The sequence below is a fragment of the Acartia tonsa genome, chromosome 5 (assembly GCF_053477335.1).
Source record: "Acartia tonsa isolate MP-2025a chromosome 5, ASM5347733v1, whole genome shotgun sequence".
NCBI classification, from domain to species: Eukaryota; Metazoa; Arthropoda; class Copepoda; order Calanoida; family Acartiidae; genus Acartia; species Acartia tonsa.
In genome coordinates this window covers 43,875,334-43,898,872 of record NC_137264.1, presented here as the reverse complement: position 1 = coordinate 43,898,872, position 23,539 = coordinate 43,875,334, and the positions used below count along the sequence as shown (strand labels likewise).

The 23,539-nt window shown below is 32.5% G+C and overlaps 2 protein-coding genes across 2 annotated transcripts in view; both read right to left on the bottom strand.

The window, feature by feature from the left end:
* The window catches only part of LOC145319602 (5'-3' exoribonuclease 1-like), a 53,123-nt gene extending 50,667 nt beyond the window's left edge, over window positions 1-2,456 (bottom strand). Inside the window, exon 1 of the mRNA XM_080161833.1 lies at window positions 380-2,456. Within this exon, the coding sequence (XP_080017959.1) occupies window positions 380-436 (57 nt within the window). The 5' untranslated portion in view covers window positions 437-2,456. The remainder of the gene's footprint in view (window positions 1-379) is intronic.
* A 258-nt stretch (window positions 2,457-2,714) lies between these two features.
* Window positions 2,715-22,699, bottom strand: LOC145319604 (serine beta-lactamase-like protein LACTB, mitochondrial). Its single transcript, XM_080161834.1, has 20 exons — window positions 22,577-22,699; window positions 22,145-22,258; window positions 21,697-21,766; window positions 20,854-20,953; window positions 20,247-20,336; window positions 14,360-14,391; window positions 13,848-13,919; window positions 13,022-13,065; window positions 12,410-12,482; window positions 11,157-11,304; window positions 10,733-10,838; window positions 10,243-10,376; window positions 9,694-9,776; window positions 8,964-9,058; window positions 8,336-8,420; window positions 7,458-7,920; window positions 6,382-6,487; window positions 5,491-5,585; window positions 4,571-4,648; window positions 2,715-3,771 (listed from the first exon to the last, which is right to left on the bottom strand). The coding sequence occupies exons 1-20, from the start codon at window positions 22,693-22,695 to the stop codon at window positions 3,674-3,676; spliced, it is 2,205 nt and encodes a 734-aa protein (XP_080017960.1). The 5' UTR covers window positions 22,696-22,699; the 3' UTR covers window positions 2,715-3,673.
* Window positions 22,700-23,539: the final 840 nt, after the last annotated feature.

Here is a 23,539-nt window from a genome sequence, read left to right as displayed (position 1 = left end):
AAAGCATTAGCAACTCAATAATCGTTACCAGAAATTCCGCTACTCCATTTAAAACATGCTTATTTTGGAATATTGATTCTAGAACACTTTTTAAAGCGAAGCAGCTCTATAATATTTATAAAGTTCTAAAAGCGAAAGTATTTCCTTAAACAGAATTCAGTATATACACACTTTTGCAGCAAAATTTCTATAAAAAATTGATCTTACCTTTAAATTAATATTAATCTTAATAGGCTAGGTCATTCTACAAGTGTTCACTATTTCTATTGTTTGATTTCAAAGCTTCGCTTTAATAAATGTTGTCATCCTGGCCTTGTTGCTTATATACTTTAAATTTACTAGGAAAATTATTACTTATCCTGTTCTTGGAGAAACCTACCTCACTCAGGCAAGGATAGCGTTCACTTATCCACCGATAAAACTTCGGAACTCCCATTTTTATCAACAGTAATTTATGTAGTCAATTAATTAAAAAAATACTGATAATATTTCTCAAAATAAACAATAATTTTTGTCACAAATATTTTGTTTACATCTGAAAAAAAATGAAATAAATATGAATAATGATTAGATGGGTAATAATGTATTAATACAATAATCTTAATATTATGTATGAAATGTAAATTTGGATAATAACGTGCACAGAAAATAGTGCAGAATAAATATATTATATTATGACATCTTTTTTTATTTCCATGAATCACAAGAGTTTAATATAGAATTTATTCATTTACAAATAGATACTAGAGAGTTGAAATTTAAAAAATATGAAAAGTACAAAAACAAGACAACAAAAATGTAAATATAAATCACATGTAATTATTACACTTAAGCTAGGAACTAAACCTATATAAAGAATTTTCTAACACAGCACACAAATTTTTGACACATTTGAATAACACACTTTTTTAAAACTAAAAAATATTACTTCTGCCAAAAATGCAGCAATAAATAAAACTGTCACATTAAATCATTTCTAAAAACCAGTTTAGAGCCGTAGACAGAACTAAATATTCCTAATCAAATAGGGCTGAGTTGCCTTCATGTCGCTTCGGTCTGATTAGGCGGTGTAAATATTAAATCAATCTATTTTAGAATAAAAGCAATTTATTGCAAAACGGAAAATTTTAGAAACGAATTCTTACAAATAAGAAATAAGCATTATATACACATCAGGGAAGGAGGAGACAATGTGCACAAACTTTTTTAACCTTCTTTTTCTACAAAAGGGGTAAATTTGCTTATTATCATCGGATATATATTTAAATTATAATCTCCATTGTCTTATCCCTGATAATATATAAAAACTTAAGCAACTGACCACATTCTTAGTTTAACTAAAATATAAATACCCAAATAGAAAGGATAAAAAATGACGAAATTTTTGTATTGCACAAGGAGGGAGAGGACATGTGGCCTAAATAAATCTACAACACTTTTATTTCTCCAATAGCAAGAACACAAATAAGAGATAACAGAAATATTTGGATAATATTGATTGATCATACATTGTCTTGTCCCTTAATCCCTGGTATTGCACCACAAATTGCTTAAATATTGCAACATTCTCCAAACTTTCACTTTATTTCACAAGGGTATTTACGTCTATAAGCAGCGCAGCAATAACAAGCTCACAACAATTGCTATCAAAAAAGAATAGTGAAGTTTTAAACAGTAAAAATAAAGTAACAGGTAATTACTAAAAGAAAATAGTCTTATATATTATCAAAAATCACGGAAAATGTCAGTAATACATATCTAATAAGAGGACAAAATAAACTTAGATAATACGGACATACAAACAAACTTATAGCGCAGCTAAGCTAAAACAAAGACTTGCAAACCAAACAGACTAGACACACACATAAAACGTAATAAATACAGGGTGCGGCACATAAATCCGGACTTTTTTAAAACGGCCATAGCGCCAAGACTACTTGACCGATCAGGACGTTTGACCCCACTATGAAAAGCTTGGGTAATGACCTTTTTACCCATAAAAATCTTTGGGCGATGTAGGACGTGTACTACGAGCTGGCAGCGCATATGTTCAACTAGACAAATTCTTAGTGCGCAGGTTGCTCATGAAACTTGCTGAAGGTACTGTTAGATACTTAAGTTAGGTACTAGAAATTACTAGAGTTCTTTTTTCAAGTTGGCTTGGCCGTAGTACTCCGGCAAATTGACACGTGGCAGATTGTAAGATGTTAAAAACGCCAAAAATCTTGAAAATTTCACGATTCTCGTCTACAGGGGCCCATATGGAACCTTGAATCTCATTTTAGACTATGGGTTGCGCTGACAACCCTAGCTAAATCTTCATGCCATTTCTAAAAAGGTATAAAACGTTGTTCTAGCTCAACTGTGGCCCAGATAAGAGCCGCCGTGTCGAAGGGTAGCTTGAAAGATGGGAATTTAGATCCTGCGGTTACTCACGTCCCTAAGGAAATGTTGCCTCCTAGCAGCCCAGATCTTAATCCATTAGACTATTTGACCCACAGCTACTTTAAAGCATGCACCAATAGACGTGCCTATACCACAAAGACCTCCCCCATTGCCACCATCAAGGAGAACTTCGCCAGCTTGTACAGGGACATGTTGACCAGGGCCTGCGGGCGGTTCAGGGGACGGGTAGGGGCGGTAATTGAGGCTAGCGGCGGTTTTATTGAATAATCTAATAGTCATATACCTATGTTGCCTCTCAGTTTTTAAAATTCGATAAAATCTTTAAAATTGACGATTTTATGTTCATTTGTTTACAAATTAGAAAAAGTCCGGATTTATGTGCCGCACCCTGTATTTAAAAATTAAATTCAACTTGAAAGACAAAAACACGCTTGTTAGGCTCAAAACTGTCAATAAAAACTCAAATTTCTAATTTTGAGTACTTTTCATTTTAAATAAAATTGTATTTAATTTATGTTAAAAGTACACCGGGAAATGTTTATGAAAATAAAGAACTTTTAAATTACATTATTTGCACTTTTTGTTACATTACAAGGTATGTTTGAATTATATTAAATATTATTTTATATATAATTATGCTATTTCTAGGTAGATGTTGTAATTAGTTACTATTAGAATTTTTAGTGAAAATAGTTTTTAATGATTATGTTATAATGAGTAGGTAGGTAAATATACGATTTATTGCGATTTTCTTTTAATTTAAATTTTAGAAGCAGGCAAATTTTAGCACACTAGTTGCTTCGCCCCTAGCTTCTAGGGTTGAAAGAGAAAAGTAAGGAAAATAGCTTAAAACCAATCGAAGACATTTTATTTAGCTTCCCCGAAAAGTACAATCAATCAGGACCAGCAATTCCCAAGATCTTTAGATTCATACAAAAAAAAACCTTAATACTTTATATTATAGGATATCAGATTCTTTTGTACTTTACTATACTTTTAAGCAATGGTACCTAATGAAATTGATTTGATATATATATGATGGTTATATGAAAAATATTAAAATAAAAAAGGTTGGTTAATATAAAAGTTTAGGGTTTATTTATTGGATAGAGATAGGACGATGGATAAAAAATTCATTTTAATTCTTGGACTATACGTGTCCAAACTTTCTAACCAACAATTTATATTTACAGAAGAATTAATTTTGTTCATGATAATGGGAATGTATTTCAATTTTGTCCATTGTCTTATCCCTAAAGATCCCTGATTAACATTGGTAAACTTTCTTGACTTGAGCTGGTTCATCCAAGGAGATTTTCTCAAATAATTGTGCTAACTCTTCTGCTAATTTTATCAGACTAACATCTAGAAAAAAAGAACAAAAATTAATTAAAATTAAACTCAACTAACAGTTTTTGGAAAACTGGTATTTCAATGTTAGGGTAATATTAAGTATTGTAAGCTTAAAAAAAATATCTGATACAAGAAAGTTAAAGTCATAAAAAATACAACTTTATGTTTAACAATTCGGTTCTATCTCATTATTAAAAATTAAAGGACGTTTTTTCTGTGTTATGAAATAGAATAATGAAGGAATAAATCAGAAAATTGGACTAATTATAACACTGTGAATTAGTCCAAGTTGAATTACTTAAAATAAGCCAGCTATATATCGGGAAACTAAATCGTCCACAAACTTCGTAGCTCGTATTATTGAAATGAATCATATGAATCGAAACATTCTGAAATAAATTCCAAACTTTGGTGATTATTGTGACTGATAGACCATCTAGGGTTATTAATCTTTTACAGTACGCTAGGTTCTAAGAATTGCAAAGAAAGCTGTTTTTCACCAAAAAAAATGTACCTACTGATCTCATAAACAAATTTATGAAATCACGAACGTTTTGGTACAATTTACTGCGTAAACAAGGATGACAACATCCATAAGTAGAAAAGCACAAAAAGCATGATTAAGAAACGGATAGGCAGATTTAAAGAGTATTTGTTAAACTCGAGAATAGATATATTGGGGTGAGAAAAAAATCACGAAACCTTTCTCACTATTTTGATATTTTGTATGAAGACTTAAAGGATGTCATGTCTTATGGATAAACGGACGGACATATGAAATTATAGAATAGCTTCGCTACTTAAAAATTACTTTGTGTGTTGCAGAGAATTGAAACGACAACTCCTCTTGGTAGACTATTCTTGTTGTTCTGTGTCACGGGTTTTGGCGCTAAAATTAAAAAGAAAACAGGTTTTAATGATTAATAACTAAAAGCGAATATTATATACCTACGCAAGTTGTACAGCAATAAAAAGAACAAAAGATGTATTATACAATAAGGGAGGAGTAGGTTGCGCTAAAAATTAGGGTTTGGCCGAATATCCGGCCGGATAGCAAATATTGAAACTACCCGGCCAAATATCCAGCTATCTAATCTTTTATATTTTACAACAAAAATCCCTGCTTTTTAAATTTAAAATGGCTATAATTTTTTTAGTTCTTCAGAAAATGTTTATCTTCATGTAAATTAAAACTCACAACCTTTACCTACGGATTTTTAGCACAACTTACCTCCCCCTTTATATTTTTGATTCTTGGTATGTATCATACTTAGTATCTCCCCTCTTAACAACCGTGGGAAAGTTGTGTGAATGTATTACAACATGGGAACTTGAATGAACCTAAAATCTTTTCACTATAAATCGATGTGATACCACTGAGCAATGTCGCCCCCCTTCCCCTGCTAGGTTATCCTTATAATAAAGTAATAGGACGTTTGTCTGTCTGTTTGTTTGTTTGTTGTGATATAGTAATCCTTTACAGGGTAGCTTCTCATAGGTCCTGGGAAGGTTATAACTATTTTTTTTTTTTTGGGGGGGGGGGGCAGGGTACCACCACCCTTCCAAGAAAATATCGTCTATAGAAAATATTCCCCCCGCAATTTAAAAAAAAAAAATTTCTATTTAAATCTAAAATAAAAGATTGGGTTATAAAATTCCACTCCCCCCTCCTCAAGTGCCCCTAGAGGCCTTTAGTTGCTCAGCAGCTAGTAAATAAAATAAAATATTTACCAATAAGCAGAACGCTGCTAGCGCCAATTGCTCCGCCTGTGTGAGCCACAAAATAAATATCGTTCGCACAGTAACCATATTTCTTTTTCTTTGGCCTATAAAATTTTTTTTGTTGAACAAGGATGACAAAATCCATAAAATCGAAGCTCTGAAACAGTAGGACAAACGAACATTAACACCTGTAACGTGCCATAACTGAATAATAAGAATATAAATGTATAAAATTAGAAACAAAATTTTAGGCAAATTTGTTGAAAAACTGCAATAATAGAGGATAATGTTAAAGGACATACTTACATTTTTAGGACTTGAGTATAGAGATGCTTTGCTTATAACATTGTACTTTGTTGTCCTAGGAATCAGTATTCCAAAAATAAGATCAATCATATAAAAATTTGCTGTTAAAAAAGTTTAAAATCAAAATATTTAAAATGGACGTACGAACATTCTGGTAAAGATTATAGAGTTGCTACACTTTCAAAATTTTACTTATCTACTACAGGAATCACCATGCAAAGTTTGAAATCGATAGGACAACTTTAACATTCCTCAATTAACAAAAAGAGGTAACCGTGACGGACGGACTGACGGGCCGACCATAATTGAAGAAAAGCTTCGCTTTTAAAAAAGAATACCTATTATAATTAAATGGACAGAAATATGATTTAGAGAATATTTATTTGATTTTTTATATTAAAAAAATCGCTCCGCTTTAAAATCGCAAAACTATAAATTTAATTAATTGACATTGGACTGTAAATTACCCAGGTACCCAAAAATAATGCAATTTATTGGATACCAAACTAGACGTGTCCACACTTTTAAACCAAACATCTCAATTTAGAAAAGTATACAACTGTGACAACATCCATAATAGCAAAGTGTAAATACCTGACGGCCCAGCCAAGGCCGTAGCCCATTTCATTTCCTCCCCAGGTAACGTTTGCATTCGGTGCCGGCCTCCACATTTCTCCCATAGTTTTTGACTTCAGATATCCTGCAAATAATAAAATCATAATGAATTACCTAACAAGCGGTCAGACAGACAGACAGACAAACTGTTTAACTGTTTGGAGACTTCTGCTTTGGAAGTATACAAATGGCGAGAAAGTATTGGATTTTTAAAAGCGAAGCTTTTCTATAATTAGGGTCGGTCCGTCCGTACGTCCGTAACGGATAGCTTTTTTCATTAATTTAGGCATGTTAGAATTGTCCTATCGATTTCAAACTTTACATGGTGATTCCTGTAGTAGTTAGGTATGATTTAGAAAGCGTAGCAACTCTATAATTATCACCAAAATGTCCGTACGTCCATTTTATACATGTTGATTTTTTTACTTTTTTAACAACAAATTTTTATGTGATCTAATAATCCGATTGATCTGATTTTTGTATACTGATTCCTGGGACAACAAAGTATAATGTAATAAGCGAAGCAACTCTATAATCAAGTCCTAAAAATGTAAGAATGTCCATAAACATTATCCTGAATCAAGCAGTTTTTCAACAAATTTACTTACAATTTTGCTTTGACTCGTATACATTTATATTATGATTATTCAGTTCTGACACTATACAAGTGTTAATGTCCGTTTGTCCTACCGTTTCAGTGCTTCGCTTTTATGGATGTTGTCATCCTTGTTTTAATTGGTGAAAGAAGTGAAAATTATACCAATATTTTTCAATTCTCCTAATACAAATGATGAGAAAGCGATAAAAAATATAAATTAATGGGAAAAAGAACTATAGGTACCTAAGTTTGTCCTTTTTTTAAAGAATAAAAATCTATGAAGATTCCCTTAGTAAACCAAATGGGGTTAATCAAGTAGACACCTGCAATACTCTCACTGGATTAGGTATAAATTGGTACGATATAAAAAAATAAAAGCTCATCATACTTTTGTTTATTTCCTCCCTATACATTAGGACACCTTAAAACTAAAAGATAAAAAAAAAAAAATATTTACCTGGTAAAAACTTTTTATCCTCATTTCTTTTTAAATTGCGTGGAGTTGATAGTTCTTGAGGGAAATTGACCTCCTCTGTAGCCATTGATTCAACTTCAATGTTAACTTCATCATTCACAATAGTTTCAAACGCAGCATTATCAACATTATTCTGTGAGTCGTGATTGGATTCTTCTGTATGTAAGGTATGAGATATTTTTTTAGTAACGATATTGGTTTCATTTTTATTAACACCATCAGTCTGTTTGTTGCTAATAGTGCCTTTATCTTTGGCGGCAGCAGTCTTGGTTTGGACGTTAGGATCAATTTCTTCGGTTTTTTCCTTATTTAAATCATCTAATGTAGATTTCTCATTTCGAGAATTTTTGTTGTGAACAGGATTTGAATCCTTGCTTGTGGTTCCATAAGTTTCACCCATCTTTTGGTAACTATAGAGCATTATGTTTCCAAACTTGTCCAGATCCTAAATAATAAAAAAAATACGCTTTAGAGTAACACACAAAAGCCACCAGCAGCCCCTTTCCCTTAGAAGGAAATGTTGGGGCGTCAATTGTTAAAAGTAATTTAAGGCCTACAAAAGTTTAATCCCAAGGTGTACCTTTATTGGCAATGTAATGTCAAGTGTACCTTTATGACAAATGTACTTTTCTGTGAAATGTAACTTTATGTAAAGTGTACCTTTATGCAAAGTGTACCTTTTTGCAAAGTGTACCTTTATGCAAAGTGTACCTTTATGCAAAGAGTACCTTTATGCAAAGTGTACCTTTATGCAAAGTGAACCTTTATGCAAATTGTAGCTTTTTGCAAAGTGAACCTTTAAGCAAAGTTTACCTTTATGTAAAAGGTACCTTTACTTCGCTAATATAAGAAAAACTTACCAAAACATTAGAAAGAAATCCACCACCAGCCCACTTGTAACTATTATCAACCATAGGGGCATTCTTCGCTCGGTGATATTTATCTCTAAAAAATGCACAGGGTAAGTTGAAAATAAAAACTTTCCAATTTATGTTAAATATAATATTAAAAAGTAAATTAGTCAAGTATAGGCAAATTGTGTGCATCCCAACCTAAAGGAGCGTGACTTTAAAAAATTAGAAATAGGGTATTTTTCCCCAAAATATGTCGAAAAACAGGGCAAGACACAAAACGATAAGACATTTCTTGTAAGTATGTCTAGAAATGCATTATACTGAAGAATCCATGTGTGAGTGAATTTGAGATAAGATATGAAATGTTATAATAGTTATTTCTCGCATCGTATTATTATATAAACGGCTTTCCGCGGATATAGAATGTGCAATTATAAGATTAAAACTAGTTTTTTTAGTCCCGAGGTGCCGTAGGCACCGGTTAAAAACTTGTTTTAATCTTATGATTGAACATTTTTTTATTCGTAGAAAGCTGGATATAATACGTTGCTAGACATAGTTTTTTCGTATGGATAAGAACCGGTTCCTATCCACCGGATTTGAATGAATACGAGAAAATGATTTGTGTCTTCACCTGACATAGTATTTTGATCTGTTATAAATAATTTGTTCGTGATCATCTAGAAAAGTGTTATCAAGTCCAAGCTCTTTAAACTGCTTCTTCATATACTTAAATAAAATAAAATTACAAATTACAAAACACAACTCGGTACGGATATCAGGGGAGTACCTTTAATACAAAGTAGAACGATGTCTATCCGTCTGTCTAATGCTTAAGATCTCAGTAACAGTTCTAAGCTCTACTCTTCAGAGAATAAAGATACTGATTCTTCGGTGGTTTTAATCTGTTTTGTTGGAAGGTAAGATGGGATTCCCCCACTTCCCACCAAAAATACAAAAATAATTTTTAAGCATTTAGGTATTTAAAAAGAAATCATGTACTATATAGGAGGGGAAGCGGAAGAAGCCACTAATGAATGATAAGTTAATATAATCTCCAAATACTAATATGCAGAATCAAGAATTACAATTTTGAGGTTAGTTAATATTTTAACTGCTGAAAATTATCAATATCCACTCCCTCCCTGATAAAAACCTCTTAAATTACTAAAATGTATCCTTTGTGTTCCAATTTGGAGAGGAATACCAAGCTTTATGTGATTTTTTACCTCCATTATATACTAAATAAGGAACTTTTAGTCTATAAATATCAGAACAAAATATCATACATACTGACCATTGTCAAATGTTTTGCAGATGTCCAAAATACCTAAATATGAATAAGAAAAAAAAACAAAGTATACCTGATCAAAAGGGACACCAGTAACGTTTTCAATAACTGCGGCAAGTAGGGTGTACCCGTGGGTAGAATAAAGGAATTCAGTTCCTAAATTATACAACACTATTCACAAATCAGCAATATAATATTTCAACAAGCCTTAGTAAGTTTTTAGAATTGAAAAAAAACTATGCTAAAGTGTAACAGTCAACCAGTCAATCTTTCAGAAGCTACCACTTTTGAGGTTTTAGGGTAGTTTCTTTTAATGTGAATAGTCGAGCACAAAACCCCCTCTTATTTTAAAATAAATAAAAAATATGTGGGAGGGGAGTGGGGGGATGGTTGTTTTACGTTTGATGTTTTTTTTATATTTCTATGTTTTTACTTTTTTTTAGGTTGTAATTGGTATTGGTTAGCCCAACAGAGTTATGGTACCGCAGGAATAGGCCACGCAGGGTTAGGGGAAAACTTACACACCTTAAATTTAATTTAAAGAGAAGGGGGGGATTTAGGCACCAAAATTTGAAATATATAGACCCTTGTGTAAACAATTGAATTAGCTTGTACAATGTACCTGGCTTATGAAAAAGTTCATCATCTTTGAAAAGACCCAGTGCATCTTTAGTTTGTTTAAATTTCTTGTTGAGATGATATTCCTTTAGTTCAAATTCATTATCTTCTTCTTTCTCTCCTTTCTTGTTATAATGCCTTATAATTAAGTTATTTTAAAACTTTATTCTATATACCTAATAATAATCTGTCTATTTTTTTTTGTAAATTTTCAACTACCTATTAATGTAAATATTTCCAAAAATGAGTATATGAAAACCAGACAAGTAGGATAATTAAATCAAACAAAAAAAAATATTATCGAAAAAGATCATGATTACCATATTTTATATGGACGTACCTAATCATTATATAATTGCTACGCTTTCTGAGTCCCATCTAACTTTTAATAAAATCATCATCCAAAGTTAAGGAACGATAGAACAATTCTAAAATTCGTAAATAAACAAAAGATCTTCGCTTAAAAAAAATATATTCTCGTGTTATTAACCTACCTGATACCAGCAAGATGTGAGCAAAGTTGTCTGACTGTAATATTCACTACCTCTCCATCAACTATTTTTTCTGGCCAATCTGGTACATAATCCTTCACATTTGCATCTAAAAAAAACAAATTCATAATTTTATCATAATTTGAATTATCTCAAAGGCCCCTGTGATTCAATTATTATCTCTAGGCTTGATTAAAGTGTTAAAATCAATGAAAAGTGTATTAGCCTAAATAAAAAATTATTGTTGACTAACTTAAAAAAAAAACAATTTAGAACATTTAAAAGTAAGCAGGTATATTAAGAATTCAGGTTTTTTGTTGACGTCTCAATATTTACTGTAACGATTGAGTTTTTCATTTCAGAACAGCTTCACACAAGTCCCGAGATTGTTTTGGTCTATTTAATATTTAAATCAAAGTTAAATTACCTAAATTTACTTTGCCTTCTTCAACTAGTTTAAGGAGAGCACAGATAGTGATAGGCTTGCTGATACTAGCTATCCTCATTATGGAGTGTATCCCTGGCACCAGATTGTTCTCCAAGTCAGCGTAGCCAAATCCACGGCTAAAAATTTTCTGAAAATAGATTATTCAATAATTTTACATAACACATTACGCACTATCGTATGTCTTTGGTGTAAAATATTTTTTTTAAATTGCTATTAAAGACAACAAAAACTGGGCCCTTTGGTGACTACTTATAATATGTATAGATTTAGGTAGTGGTTTGCAATAAATGAGGAAGAAAGGAGATTAGAGTTGAGTGGGAAGATTACGCTGGACAAGCACACAGGCTAGGCATGTAATAAATTAGGTGTGATTATTCCATCTATTTTGTCTGAGAATATTTGATTTCACATTGATGTTACACCTTGTAGAATAGAGACTACGAGAGAGATAACATCAAATACCCAGAGGGGAGGGGGACAATGGCCGGGCAGCAGCAACTTTTGGGACTTAAGTTAATTTTGATAATTGGATGAGTGTTCAAACGTTTCAACCACTAATAAAAAATCTACAGAAGGGGTAATTTTGTGCAACATCATTGGAGATGAATATCAGTTTATAGGTCATTATCTTATTCTTTTAGATCCCTGTCAAATACCAGGCTTAATCTACATTAAGATATATAAGTTGGAAAGAATTTTTATGTTAGATGGAGATTTCAAATCAGCATCAAATTTTAAGGATTTTTTATAAAATTCGTTTTTTGTACAATTCTTTATCCAAAAGCGGGAATACAATTTAAGTTTATTAATTTTGACATCTGTGATTGGTGGATTGCGCTCTGATTGGAGAAGCTTTAGTGTCGTACATCATTCAACCAATTAGAGCGCAGGTAGTTTTCAATCCACCTATCATGGATGTTAAAATTAATTAACTTAAATTGTATTTGCGCTTTTAGATAAAGAATTATACAAAAAACGAATTTCATAATTTCCCTCCAACATTAAAATGATTTCCAACTTATATATCTTAATATACAATACTTAACAATTTTGAAAAATTTGTTGATTTCTGTCAGGAACTTTTCTATTTGAGGTTTAACCGGCATTAATTCATATTATATAGTTATTGCGTAGTTGGTAAAAACCAGTGTAAACAATCCAAGATTGTTAAAAAGGTTTTTTACAAATCTAAAATTTTCCACACGCCACAGATCTATGCATACAAAACTCACCTTTCCATTAACAGAGACACAGACAACCATACCAACGGACCCAGTCTCGTACAAGTGTCTAGATACTAGGATCCTAAAATTAGGAATTTTATTCCTTTTTCCTTCTACTAGGTTTTGTATTAAATGCTTTATTTATGTATAGGGGTGATTTACAACAATGAACATTCTGAAACGAGCTTTAATTCCCAAAATCGGATGCTCTTTTTATATAAAACTTTAATGATTGGATCCTTCCTGACAGTAAGGGGTCAGCTTATACTAACAACGAAATCAATTCGAAAAAAATCACGAAACTTATAGGTGATTGTGATTTTTAACTGTCGTTGGGTGAGCAACACTTGGTAAAATTGACGACATTTCTTTCGGCACCCAAAATATTATGTTAGATTTATTTCGCTTGTTGGCTTTACCATATTCCTATGAAGGAATAAAAAACTCTTTATTTTAAATATCAAAATTATTATTAACTACCTAAGCTACTTGCTGCTTTACAACTAAAAATTCGTATATAAACAAGAAAAAGGTGGTTTTTACTGTATATTTGGGACGGAAGGACTGGAAAGTGGACAATACGACATACCCATACTTATAGGAAAGCTACTCAAGACTTACCTGGCTTTGTCTACAGGTATTTCTGTGGGGGGTTTGTTTACTACCTGAAAAGAAAATTATTTATTCATATTTTGAATAAAGGATGATTGTGCATGTTATAATCAACGATCATCTAAAATTAAAGGTTCAAAGGGGTAGTATCAAGGGGTAATATCAAGACTTGAAAATCGTCTTTTTAAATTGCATATATCACAAAAAGACGATTTTCAAGTCTTGTTATTTTCAAATCTACGTGGTAGAAAATTGAAATTCTTTCAAATATATGCCATATAAATATAGTTTAACCCATTAACTAGCAAAAAATATGCGGTTCACTAAATTAATTTCAAATGCATTTCGTGAAACTACCCCTTTCGGCTTTCCATTTAAAATTTTTTTCCGGTGACCTTGGACAATGACATAGCATTAGTTTCCAGGCAACATTCTAGTGTTTCTCCTGGAGACCATCCGACAATGACGTCCAAGCTTTTTTTGATTGGGGTAAAGAGTGGGGAATAACACTCATTCTTCAACTCCACCCCCCCCCCCCACCCTCACCTTGTTGTCTACGCCCGTAGAATACAAATCTTTTCTAATCATAAATCCTTTTTCACTTGATTTCTATAGCTCCATCCCACATTCCCTTGTGGAAAAAATATTCATTCCTTATTAGAAATAACATATTTTAAAACTGCCCTCGAAGCAAAACTTTTCTACTCAGAATTTTTATTCTCCCTCTTGTTAATGTTAACATTTATTCTCCCTCTTACCCACAACCAAAAAAAAATTTAACATCTTTGGATATTTTTCTAAGGGATCAAACAATAACATGCTAAGCAAATCTTACCTCAGATAAATAAACTCTATTGTCCTCATCTGATATATCAAATATAGAATCATTTGTCTCAGTTATTACGTCCTACAAATATTAAAAAATAGTTATACAGATACTAAGCAGCTAATAATACATTTCAAATTGTTTTAGACAGGGAGAGAGTGGACATTAACTTTTGATAGGTTGGTTACAAACTAATAGTTTCTATACTTTTCAACCAATATTTTTAATCTACAGGCGCGTTAATTTTGTTTATCATTATTAGGAATAGTTATTATCTTATCCTCTATTGTCTAAAGAGCATTTGTTAAAATCAAGAATACAAATTCAAATTTAGTGGGGGGAAAATTCATTAAACCTTTAAAGAATTTTATGTATTCCTGAGTTACAAGAAACTTCAATGAAATGGTGATGGGTTAAGTCATTTGTGCTTAAACGTGGAGTTTGAGCTTGACATATTGTCTAAAACTTTTAATCCTTGAAATGAAGCCAACCAGTCAATTAAATACAAGAAAGAAAATTACCTCTTGTTCTGAAGATAGTACCTCTTGTGGAGCTAAAATAAAACATATCATTATAATAAAGTAACTGGATCTCTATGTGTGTATAGCAAAAGATCTCGCTACCCGTCGATCCGATATGGTTCTCCTTTTTCAGGGGAGTTTTTCATAGGTTCTGGGAAGGTTTATAGCTATTTTTGGGGAGGGTATCAATACACTTCAATGAGAAATCCCCCTCTAGTAAAAAATAAAATGCATTCTTGATTATTTAATAGGTGATGTGTTTAATATTAATCAAAAAAATGTATTTATAACATATTGAAAAGTTTAGATACAAATTTGGCAAGAAATATCAGAATTTTGGATTTATATATGCTATTGATGGATGTATATTTGTCAGCATACCTACTATACCTTACTTACTTGATACTTGGCTTGTTAATCTTCATTTTCTACTGGTGTAGCGAGTTGAAGATGTTGGTACTGATAATTTTGTTATCTTTTGCTAATTCATATATTTTTTCAATTTTGATCTAAAGCTGGCCACTGATGTGGCATGTTTGATATCACTTGGTAAACTATTCCATGGGTCGACAATTCTGAAGGAAAAGAAGTTTAGTCTGATGTCAGAATTAGCCCTTCCTTTCTTTAGGTTAAGAATATCAGAGGTTTGTCTTGTTGTGACTCTGTTTTGAGAAACATTTCCAATGTTATGAAGAATTTTGTAGCACTGGACAAGATCAGCAAAATTTCTCCTTTTTTCAAGAGTCCATAAACCAAGCTCTTTTAAACGTTCATGGTAATCTTGTGATTTCAGACCAGAGACCATTTTAACTGCTTTGATTTGGACAGCTTCGATGTTTTTAATGTCTGTAAGGTTCCAGGGGTTCCAGACAGATGAAGAAAACTCCAGATGTGGTCTCACATATTGTTTGTACAGCCTTATAAAAACATGTTTATCTCTGTAGTGAAATGACCTTGATATTTGGTTTAAAACAGCTTTAGCTTTGTTGACAATTTCATTACAGTGGCTTGATGGCTTAAGGTTGGAAGTTATTCTTATTCCAATATCTCGTTCAGAATCAACTGTTCCAAGTTTAATATTATCCATGTAATATTCATTTTTTGGGTTATTCCTGCCACAATGGAGAATTTTGCATTTGTCAATATTAAATAACATTCCCCAAGTTTTGCTCCAATCAAAAAAATACAAATACTGAATAAGTATTTTTTAATATGATTCCTCATTTCAAAATTTCATATATCATACCTTTATAATTTGGGGGATATTTTAAAGACCTTTTAATTTTGCCTCTTAGATTTTCTTGCACCAATTAAGCAGAAAATGACTGATAAATATTTTAAATGATTACAAAACTTAAATACTTTTTAGCTAATTTAAGAGCATGCTAAAAAACTTTACCTTTAATAATCATGCAAAGTACTTACCTTAGATTATTCATTCTATTAATAGACAAAAAAAATATCTGAAAACAAGGATGACAACATCCATAAAAGCGAAGCACTGAAACGGTAGGACAAACGGACCTTAACACTTGTACAGTATCTGAACTGAAAAATCGGAACATAAATGTAAATATGTCGAATCAAAATTGTAGGTAAATTTGTTGAAAAAACTACTTAAAAACAGGATAATGTTTATGGACATACTTACATTTTTGGACTTGATTATAGAGTTGCTTCGCTTATAATATTGTTCTTTGTTGTCCCAGGAATCAATATACCAAAAATCAGATCAAACGGATAATTAAAACACTTGAAAATTTGTTGTTAAAAAAGTAGAAAAATCAACATGTTTATAATGGACGTACGGACATTCTGGTAATGATTATAGAGTTGCTACGCTTTCTAAATCGTACCCAACTACTACAGGAATCATCATGCAAAGTTTGAAATCGATAGGATAATTCTAACATGCCTAAATTAACGAATAAAAGCTATCTATCTCGGACGGACGTACGGACGGACCGACCCTAATAATAGAAAAGCTTCGCTTTTAAAAATACTGTATAAAAGCATCTCAAATATCTAAAAAATTTATATTTGAGATGAAATTGAAAAAAAAATGTATATTACCATCATAGACGTCCAAGCTTTTTATTTTTGTAAAACTCGCGCGTCGCAATTTTTTTTACCCCACCCAAAATTTTTACCCCGGGGGTAAAATTTGCTTGGGGGGGGGGGGGTTTAATTACCCCCCCTGAAATCTGTTGGAAGGGGTAAATTTTGTTTACTCCCCCCAAAATTTACCCCCTGGGGTAAAAATTTTGGTGGGGGGGGTAAGTTAAATTTTATTAAATATTTAGTATTAAAAATGCGCGCGAAGCGCGGAAAATTTTTTTTGTTAGATTTTTTTTTTTTTGGGGGGGGGTATTTACCCCCCCAAAATTGTTTGGGGGGGGGGGTAAATACCCCCTCCTTAATGGTTGGGGGTGCCTACGGCACCCCTAGGTTAGGGGTAAATTTTAAACGGGGGGGGGGTAAAATGAAAAAAAATTTGGGGGGTAATCGCCCCTTTACCCCCCCCCTTGGACGTCTATGATTACCATAAAAAAAACAAAATTAATGTACAAAGTTATAGGGTAATTTAAAGGAAAGTAAAGTGAGGCGCGAAGCGCCGAAAAAAATCTGACATCAACTACTTGAAAAAACATCTTATTTATGCAAAATTTTTTGGAATTTAAGAAATAATGAAAATTTCCAAAAACTGAAAAATACTGAATAAAATTTTCAAATACTGAATATTCAGTATTTACTGAAAATACTGAAGCCCCAATTTCCAAATACTGAAGAATACTGAAAATTTTCAGTATACTGAAGAATATGGCCACGCTGCAGATCCAGTTATTCCATGTGCTTCCAGTTTCTGTATTAGCTTGTTGTGAGGAACTTTGTCAAAGGCGAGACTAAAGTCCAGATATCAACAGAATATCAACAGAGTTTCCTTCATCAATCATTTCAAAAATTTTGTCTAAAAATTCCAATAGATTTGTTTGACAGGATCTCTTAGGCATAAATCCATGTTGAGAGGGTTTGATTAGGTTGTTAATTATAAGGTGATCTATCATGTGGTCACGAATAATAGATTCATTAAGTTTGCATACCTGGCTGGTGAGAGATATCTGTCTATAATTGCCTGGCTTCCCTCGTGATCCTTTTTTAAATACAGCAGCTACTTTTGCATCTTTCCATTGTTGTGGAACTTTGCCTGTACTTATTGAAGCCTGAAAAAGTTTTTGCAATGGTCGGGCGATATGATTCTTAGTTTTCTTTAAGAATTCTGCAGATATCTTGTCAGGACCTGGGGCCTTGCCAGTTTTAAGTTTGTCAATTTTTGATATAACATCTTGTAATCTAACATTCATATGAGATAATTCACTATTCATTTTTCGTTTTGGTATGTTTGGTCCATTGTCATTGTCATCATTAAAGGAACTACAAAAATGATCATTTAGTGTTTGGGCCATTTCAACATTGTCTGTGATAATCTTATCATCTTGGACAAGAGGGCCAACACTTGGTTTACAGGACATTATATTTTTCACATAACTATTGAATTTTCTTTGACCACTGTTTCCACTACTTTTTGATATTTTTACTTCAAGCTTTTTTTTAGCACTTTTAATTTTTTTTTTACATTCTTTAGAAAGTTGGGTAAAGCGTTCTTTGTCACTAGGATTTTTGGTTCTTTTCCATTTCTTGTATGCCCGATCTTTTTTTCTGCCAAGTGTTATAATTTCTTTGGTCATCCATCTTGGTTTGTTGGTTTTAATGGTTTTGTTTGGGACATATTTACAAATTAATTCATCAATCACCTTGGTTAGTTGTCTCCAGCTCATTTCTACATCATTAGATACAATCCTGTCCCAGTCAATTTTCTCTAAATCTTCATTAATTTTTTGGTAGTCAGCTTTTCCCCAATCTAGGATTTCTTGTTGTGTGTTTTCTGGTAAAATAGAATGGTCTGTAACAATTTTAATACAGGTATGATCACTATTACAAAGAGGGCCTAAATCACTTACTTCAAGTATAGAATCATTATTAGAAAGAACCAAGTCAAGAACATTGTTTTTTACATGTGTTGGAAAGGTCACAAATTGGTTAAAATTATTCTCGTTACAAGTGTCCAGAAATTTCTGGCTTGCAGTGTCGGCAGCAATATTTTCACTCCAGTTGATTTTTGGGTAGTTGAAGTCACCAATAACAATTGAATTATCTGGCATAGATGAGATTAATTCTGTTAGTTTATCATTATTATAGTTACTACAGTTTGGGGATTTATATACAAGAAAAATGTTGGTGGTTTCATTATTTGTTTTCACACTAAGATGTAGATATTGGTTAAAGTCAATTGTGCAGTCATGGGATAAAACCGTGTGTCCTTTTTTTATGTACACTAATAATCCACCTCCAATTCCTTCTCTTGTATCACTATGATCTTTTCTTAGTTCTGGTATTATTTCATAGTTTTTGATATTTAATACATTATTCACTATGTTTTCATTGCACCAGGTTTCGGTTAGAAGTATAATATCAGGTTTTTGTTCATGTGTAAGTAACTCAAGTGCAGAAAGTTTACTTATTATACTCCTTGCATTGGTGTATATTATGTTGAGTTTACAGGGGGCAGACTCTTTGTTTCCCTTCCCTTTTTGTTGCCTACCCCCATCACTATTTATTCTCTGTTCTCCTCCTCCTCTGTCATTGATGGTCGTGTTCGTTTGTCTGTTGTTATACTTTCTGGAGTCCTCTGTCTCTTGGATCCTCCTCCCCTCCTGGTCCATGTTGTGCTGTTTCTCCTTCCCCACCTTTCTGTTTGATCTGTGGATTTTTTCGCCCAAATCAGTCTTTTTTGGCCTTTGGGTCCTACCACCTTCCATTCGGAGTTTAAAGCCTGTTCTTCAGTTAGCTCAGAGTTACGCTTATGCATTTCAAGAATGAGGTTGTCCTCCTCTTTCCTTTGCTGGTGGGTAAGGTCAGGTACAAGGTAGACCCCATCCCAGAATTCATTGTCAGCAAGAGATCTGCAGTTTTTCATAATTTCAGATTTGGTATCAGTGTTGTGAAATCCAACTTGCAATGGTCTTATGCTGTCAACTTTTTTTTCCCCAAGGCGTCTAATAAACTTGATATCTTTATCAGGGTTTATCGTAACTTCTAGGGTGTCAGCCACCAGTCCAGTCCAATGAATATCAAGTTCTTTCTTTTTTAACCCTGGCCAGGAATCATCAGTAACTTCAGGGATACCATGAATTATCAAATTATTTTTCTTCTCCTCTCGTCTCTTAATTCTTGAAAGACATTTTTTTCAACATTAGATTTTAACTGTTCTTGTTTGTTATCATTCTCGTTACAGCGTGTTTCTAGTTTGCTTACTCTAGTATTTGTATCATCTTTGTCTTTTTGAAGCTGGCTAATATCATTTTTTATATCTTGGATATCCTTGAACATGGCAGCTACCTTATTTGATAGGAGTTCACTAGCCACACTATATGCTTCACAACACCAATTAATGGAAAACCTTGTCTATTTTCCTTGACAAGATATTTGTAAAGCTCTGGTGCAATTTTGGAACATTCAGTATGGGTCCATCTTTGGCATACATGGCACATGACACATGCTTGCGTTTTGGTGATTTTATTTGTGCAGACTAAGCAGGGTGGGCTTTTGGCATTAAGTCCTGTACTCATCTTGACAGCAATTTTTTTGGTATCTTTTCTTTAGTATTTTTTGGTGTCTTTTTTTGGTATCTTTTTTTGGTATCTTTTTTTGGTATTTAGCAAATTACTGTCGAATTTTTACAAAAAAAAACATCCCCTGTATAATTTCTGTTAGTTGTAGAGACGGCAACGTGCCGTGAGGAATTGATTGAAATGAACACAAATAATACCTGAATATAAATTGAAATTAGTTTGATAAACTTGGCTTGAACTAAAGTCAGAAACATTTTCTTCGTCACTTTCAGGTACAAGTCCAAATCCTGCAAAACAAAATTAGGCTTAGCCACAAAAATTAAAAGGTGCTTTCCCTCATTTCGCAGATGGACCACTAATGAAATTTAAAAAAAACTTATTTCTCATGTTTAATTTAGGTTAGGTTAAGTAAGGTTTAGAATGACCTTCAGGGATACTACTCCTAAGAGATAACAATCCTGTGTAAATTGAAATATAAAAAGTTGTATTACAATAAATAACACACAATAGGGCAACACTAAGATTGTCGTCATACTGTTTTTGTGAAAAAAAAACTCAGAAATCTACATTATTCAATGTAACAATGTTTATGTTAATATGACATTGATTAATATTATTTTCAAGTCTTGATATCTTACACTTGAAATTTTTGCAAATATATCATATGCTCTATAATTTAAATGTAGTTTAAACCATATTGAATAGGAAAAGCTATGATGCTCACAAAGTTTAAGTTCAAATGCATTTCGTGGAACTACCCCTTTAACTAAAGCAAAATTTTAAAAAAATTCCTTCCAAACTTACCCATAGGACAGTTATAATCTGATGCAGACTCAACTTGTGGAATAATATCTCCATCCATTTCTCCATCACTCTCATCAACAACTAGTGAGTAGTCCTCCTTAAGAATATCATCGTTAACTAACTATTCTAAATTAAAAGTAACAGGTTGTCTGCCTGTATGTGCAGCGAAGGATCTCCTTTAAAGTGAAGCTTCTTATTGTTTCAAGAAAAGTTTAAACTATTTTGGGGTAGGGTAACTCCAGGGAAATCCCAAATGGAAAATCTTTTTTCCTTTAAAAAACTGAAATAAAAAGAAGAGGGTTGACTTACCCCCCCCCCCCCCCATTTCTCATAGTTCTACTTATTGCGATAGGAATGTCATCAGCGTAAAACAAGGATAGTTTCGTCAATAATAATGAGTAGACGGCAACTATTGACAAAGCTAAAATATTTCAAGTTAACTAAAAAAATTGTAAGACCGGAGAAATATCCTAAAAAACTTTGATAATCTTGTTATATGTCTTTTAGAGTAATATACTAGAGGGGGAAGGGGTTAAATAACTGCATGTCCCATCCCAAGGACCTTGTACCGGCTCTAAATTGGGTCTTTGAAAATCAACCAAAACTCAATAGTGTAAGGAATATTACAGCCAAATAGCAGAAAACAATTTGTTAGCAGAAAAAAAAGGCGCTAGGAAACGGCTAGGGGGCAGCTAGTTATCTGTATATACATACATCCAAACTAAGTATGGTCTGTTATATGTACAGTAAAGGATTTTTTTTATCAACATTTAATAATATTTCAAATTTAATTTCAATTTCTTTTATTAGCTAAAAAAACATGAAGTTAACTGAAATTTCCTTGGCGAGGTTGTTGTTATGATTGAGTTGGTTGTTGTTTTCACAGGCGAGTACATTCAGAACAGTGCTGTTACTATTCAGGTAAAAATAAAAGATCTTAGAAGCTGTCAATATGTGTTATAAAAGAGATAAAAAATGACATGTCTTTATACAAAATGAATAGAGCTGTGACATATTCATGATAGCAAAATATAGTTTTATTATTCTATTGAATGCTAAATTTTGTGGAGGGTATTTTTCATTTTTTGGGGGGGTGGGGGGGTGTAAGAAATGAAAATTGCACCTAGTTGAGGGCCAAAGCTTTCCTCATCTACTTACTATTATAGGGAATACTAAAGAATTATAAAATATTGTATCTTGTAAAATTACTCCAAAATGCAACAAAAGCTATAATTTATCAAAATGATTTTTAAAAATCTGTTCATGCTTATAAGAAAGTTTATCCTAGTGCCTGTTACTGGCGGATACAGGTAGCGGTGATGATGTTGAAAATGATGACAAGGAACTACTAGGTGGCAGGGAAAATTGTTGTGTTGATGATTTTAGTGTCGTTTGTTCAGTTACTACAGTTCAATGAATTTCATTTATGGTAGAAATCAAATTAAACAATCTAAAAGGAAACTAATCAAACCTTATGTTGTGTTAAATAATTGAGCAATGTTCCAAGGGATTGGAATAAGGTCCAGAAAATGTATGTGAACTCGGGGGATGGGGTGGGGGGTATCAGATGGGTAAAAGTCAAACTCTTTAGCTCATCATTAGGTACATTTTCTCAAATACCAGAATACTTTTTCGTAAGGAACATAATATATATTCTTCACCTTGACCTTACTTTTATCGTGGAAAAACACAAATCCTACAACTACTAATAAAATTCATCCCTGTAAATTTTTGTATAGCTGGCACATTTTGTTCTTTGTTTTCCGCCAATATAATGGAGGCAGAGGCACAAATGCCCAGCCCCCCATTAAGCACGCGCGCCACCACGCGTGCGCTATACATTTTTTCACCTGAAAATTTATCACAGAAAATGCAATCAATCTTTTTTACGATAACGATTTAATAATAGCATTTTTCAATATCAGTATCACATTATATTGGCTGTAAAAAGAGGTTTTTGCAGGGCTTTCGACGGCGCCAGCAAGCCGCAGGAATCGGCTCTTTAAATCCCAAAAAAAAGCGGATGAATTACTAACCACGTTCTCAACATGGCTTTACAGCTACTCTGAAATATTCAGGGAGAACTCAAAGTTTGATAACCACGTTATATTATTCGTTGGTAAAAAAAACTTCGGGTTCTTTCGTTTAATTTTGATTAGTTGGTTCCAAAATAGTAGTTTCAAAACTTTTCTACCAATAATTAAATTCTTTAAAAGTGTTATTTTATTTACCATCATTGGGAATGTAAATTTATTTATCGACCATTGTATTATCTCTTAAAATCCCAGTAAAGCAGCCAGATGACAGTAATCAAGCGGCTTATTAGTGGCTAATTGACAGCTGCCGGGCCCTCAGTTAGACATCACAACAATCTAATCATGTATAAAAAAAATCACATTATATTTTTGTTTAAATACATAACTCAATACAAAACTATAATCTTTTACCTAGGCATCTTGTATATAAAAAATGGAAGATTCTTTTCAAAGATTTTACAAAACTACAAAGATTAACAATAATATCCAAATTTTCTATCACAGTTCTAATAACTAGTCTACATTAAAATTATTACCTATATATTTAATCCCTTTTTATACCAAATAAAAGTACATATAATTATAAACACTCGGCAGATTAGACTCAAACTGAAGCCTAACTGAAGTATAACACAGGGAAAGGACAATTT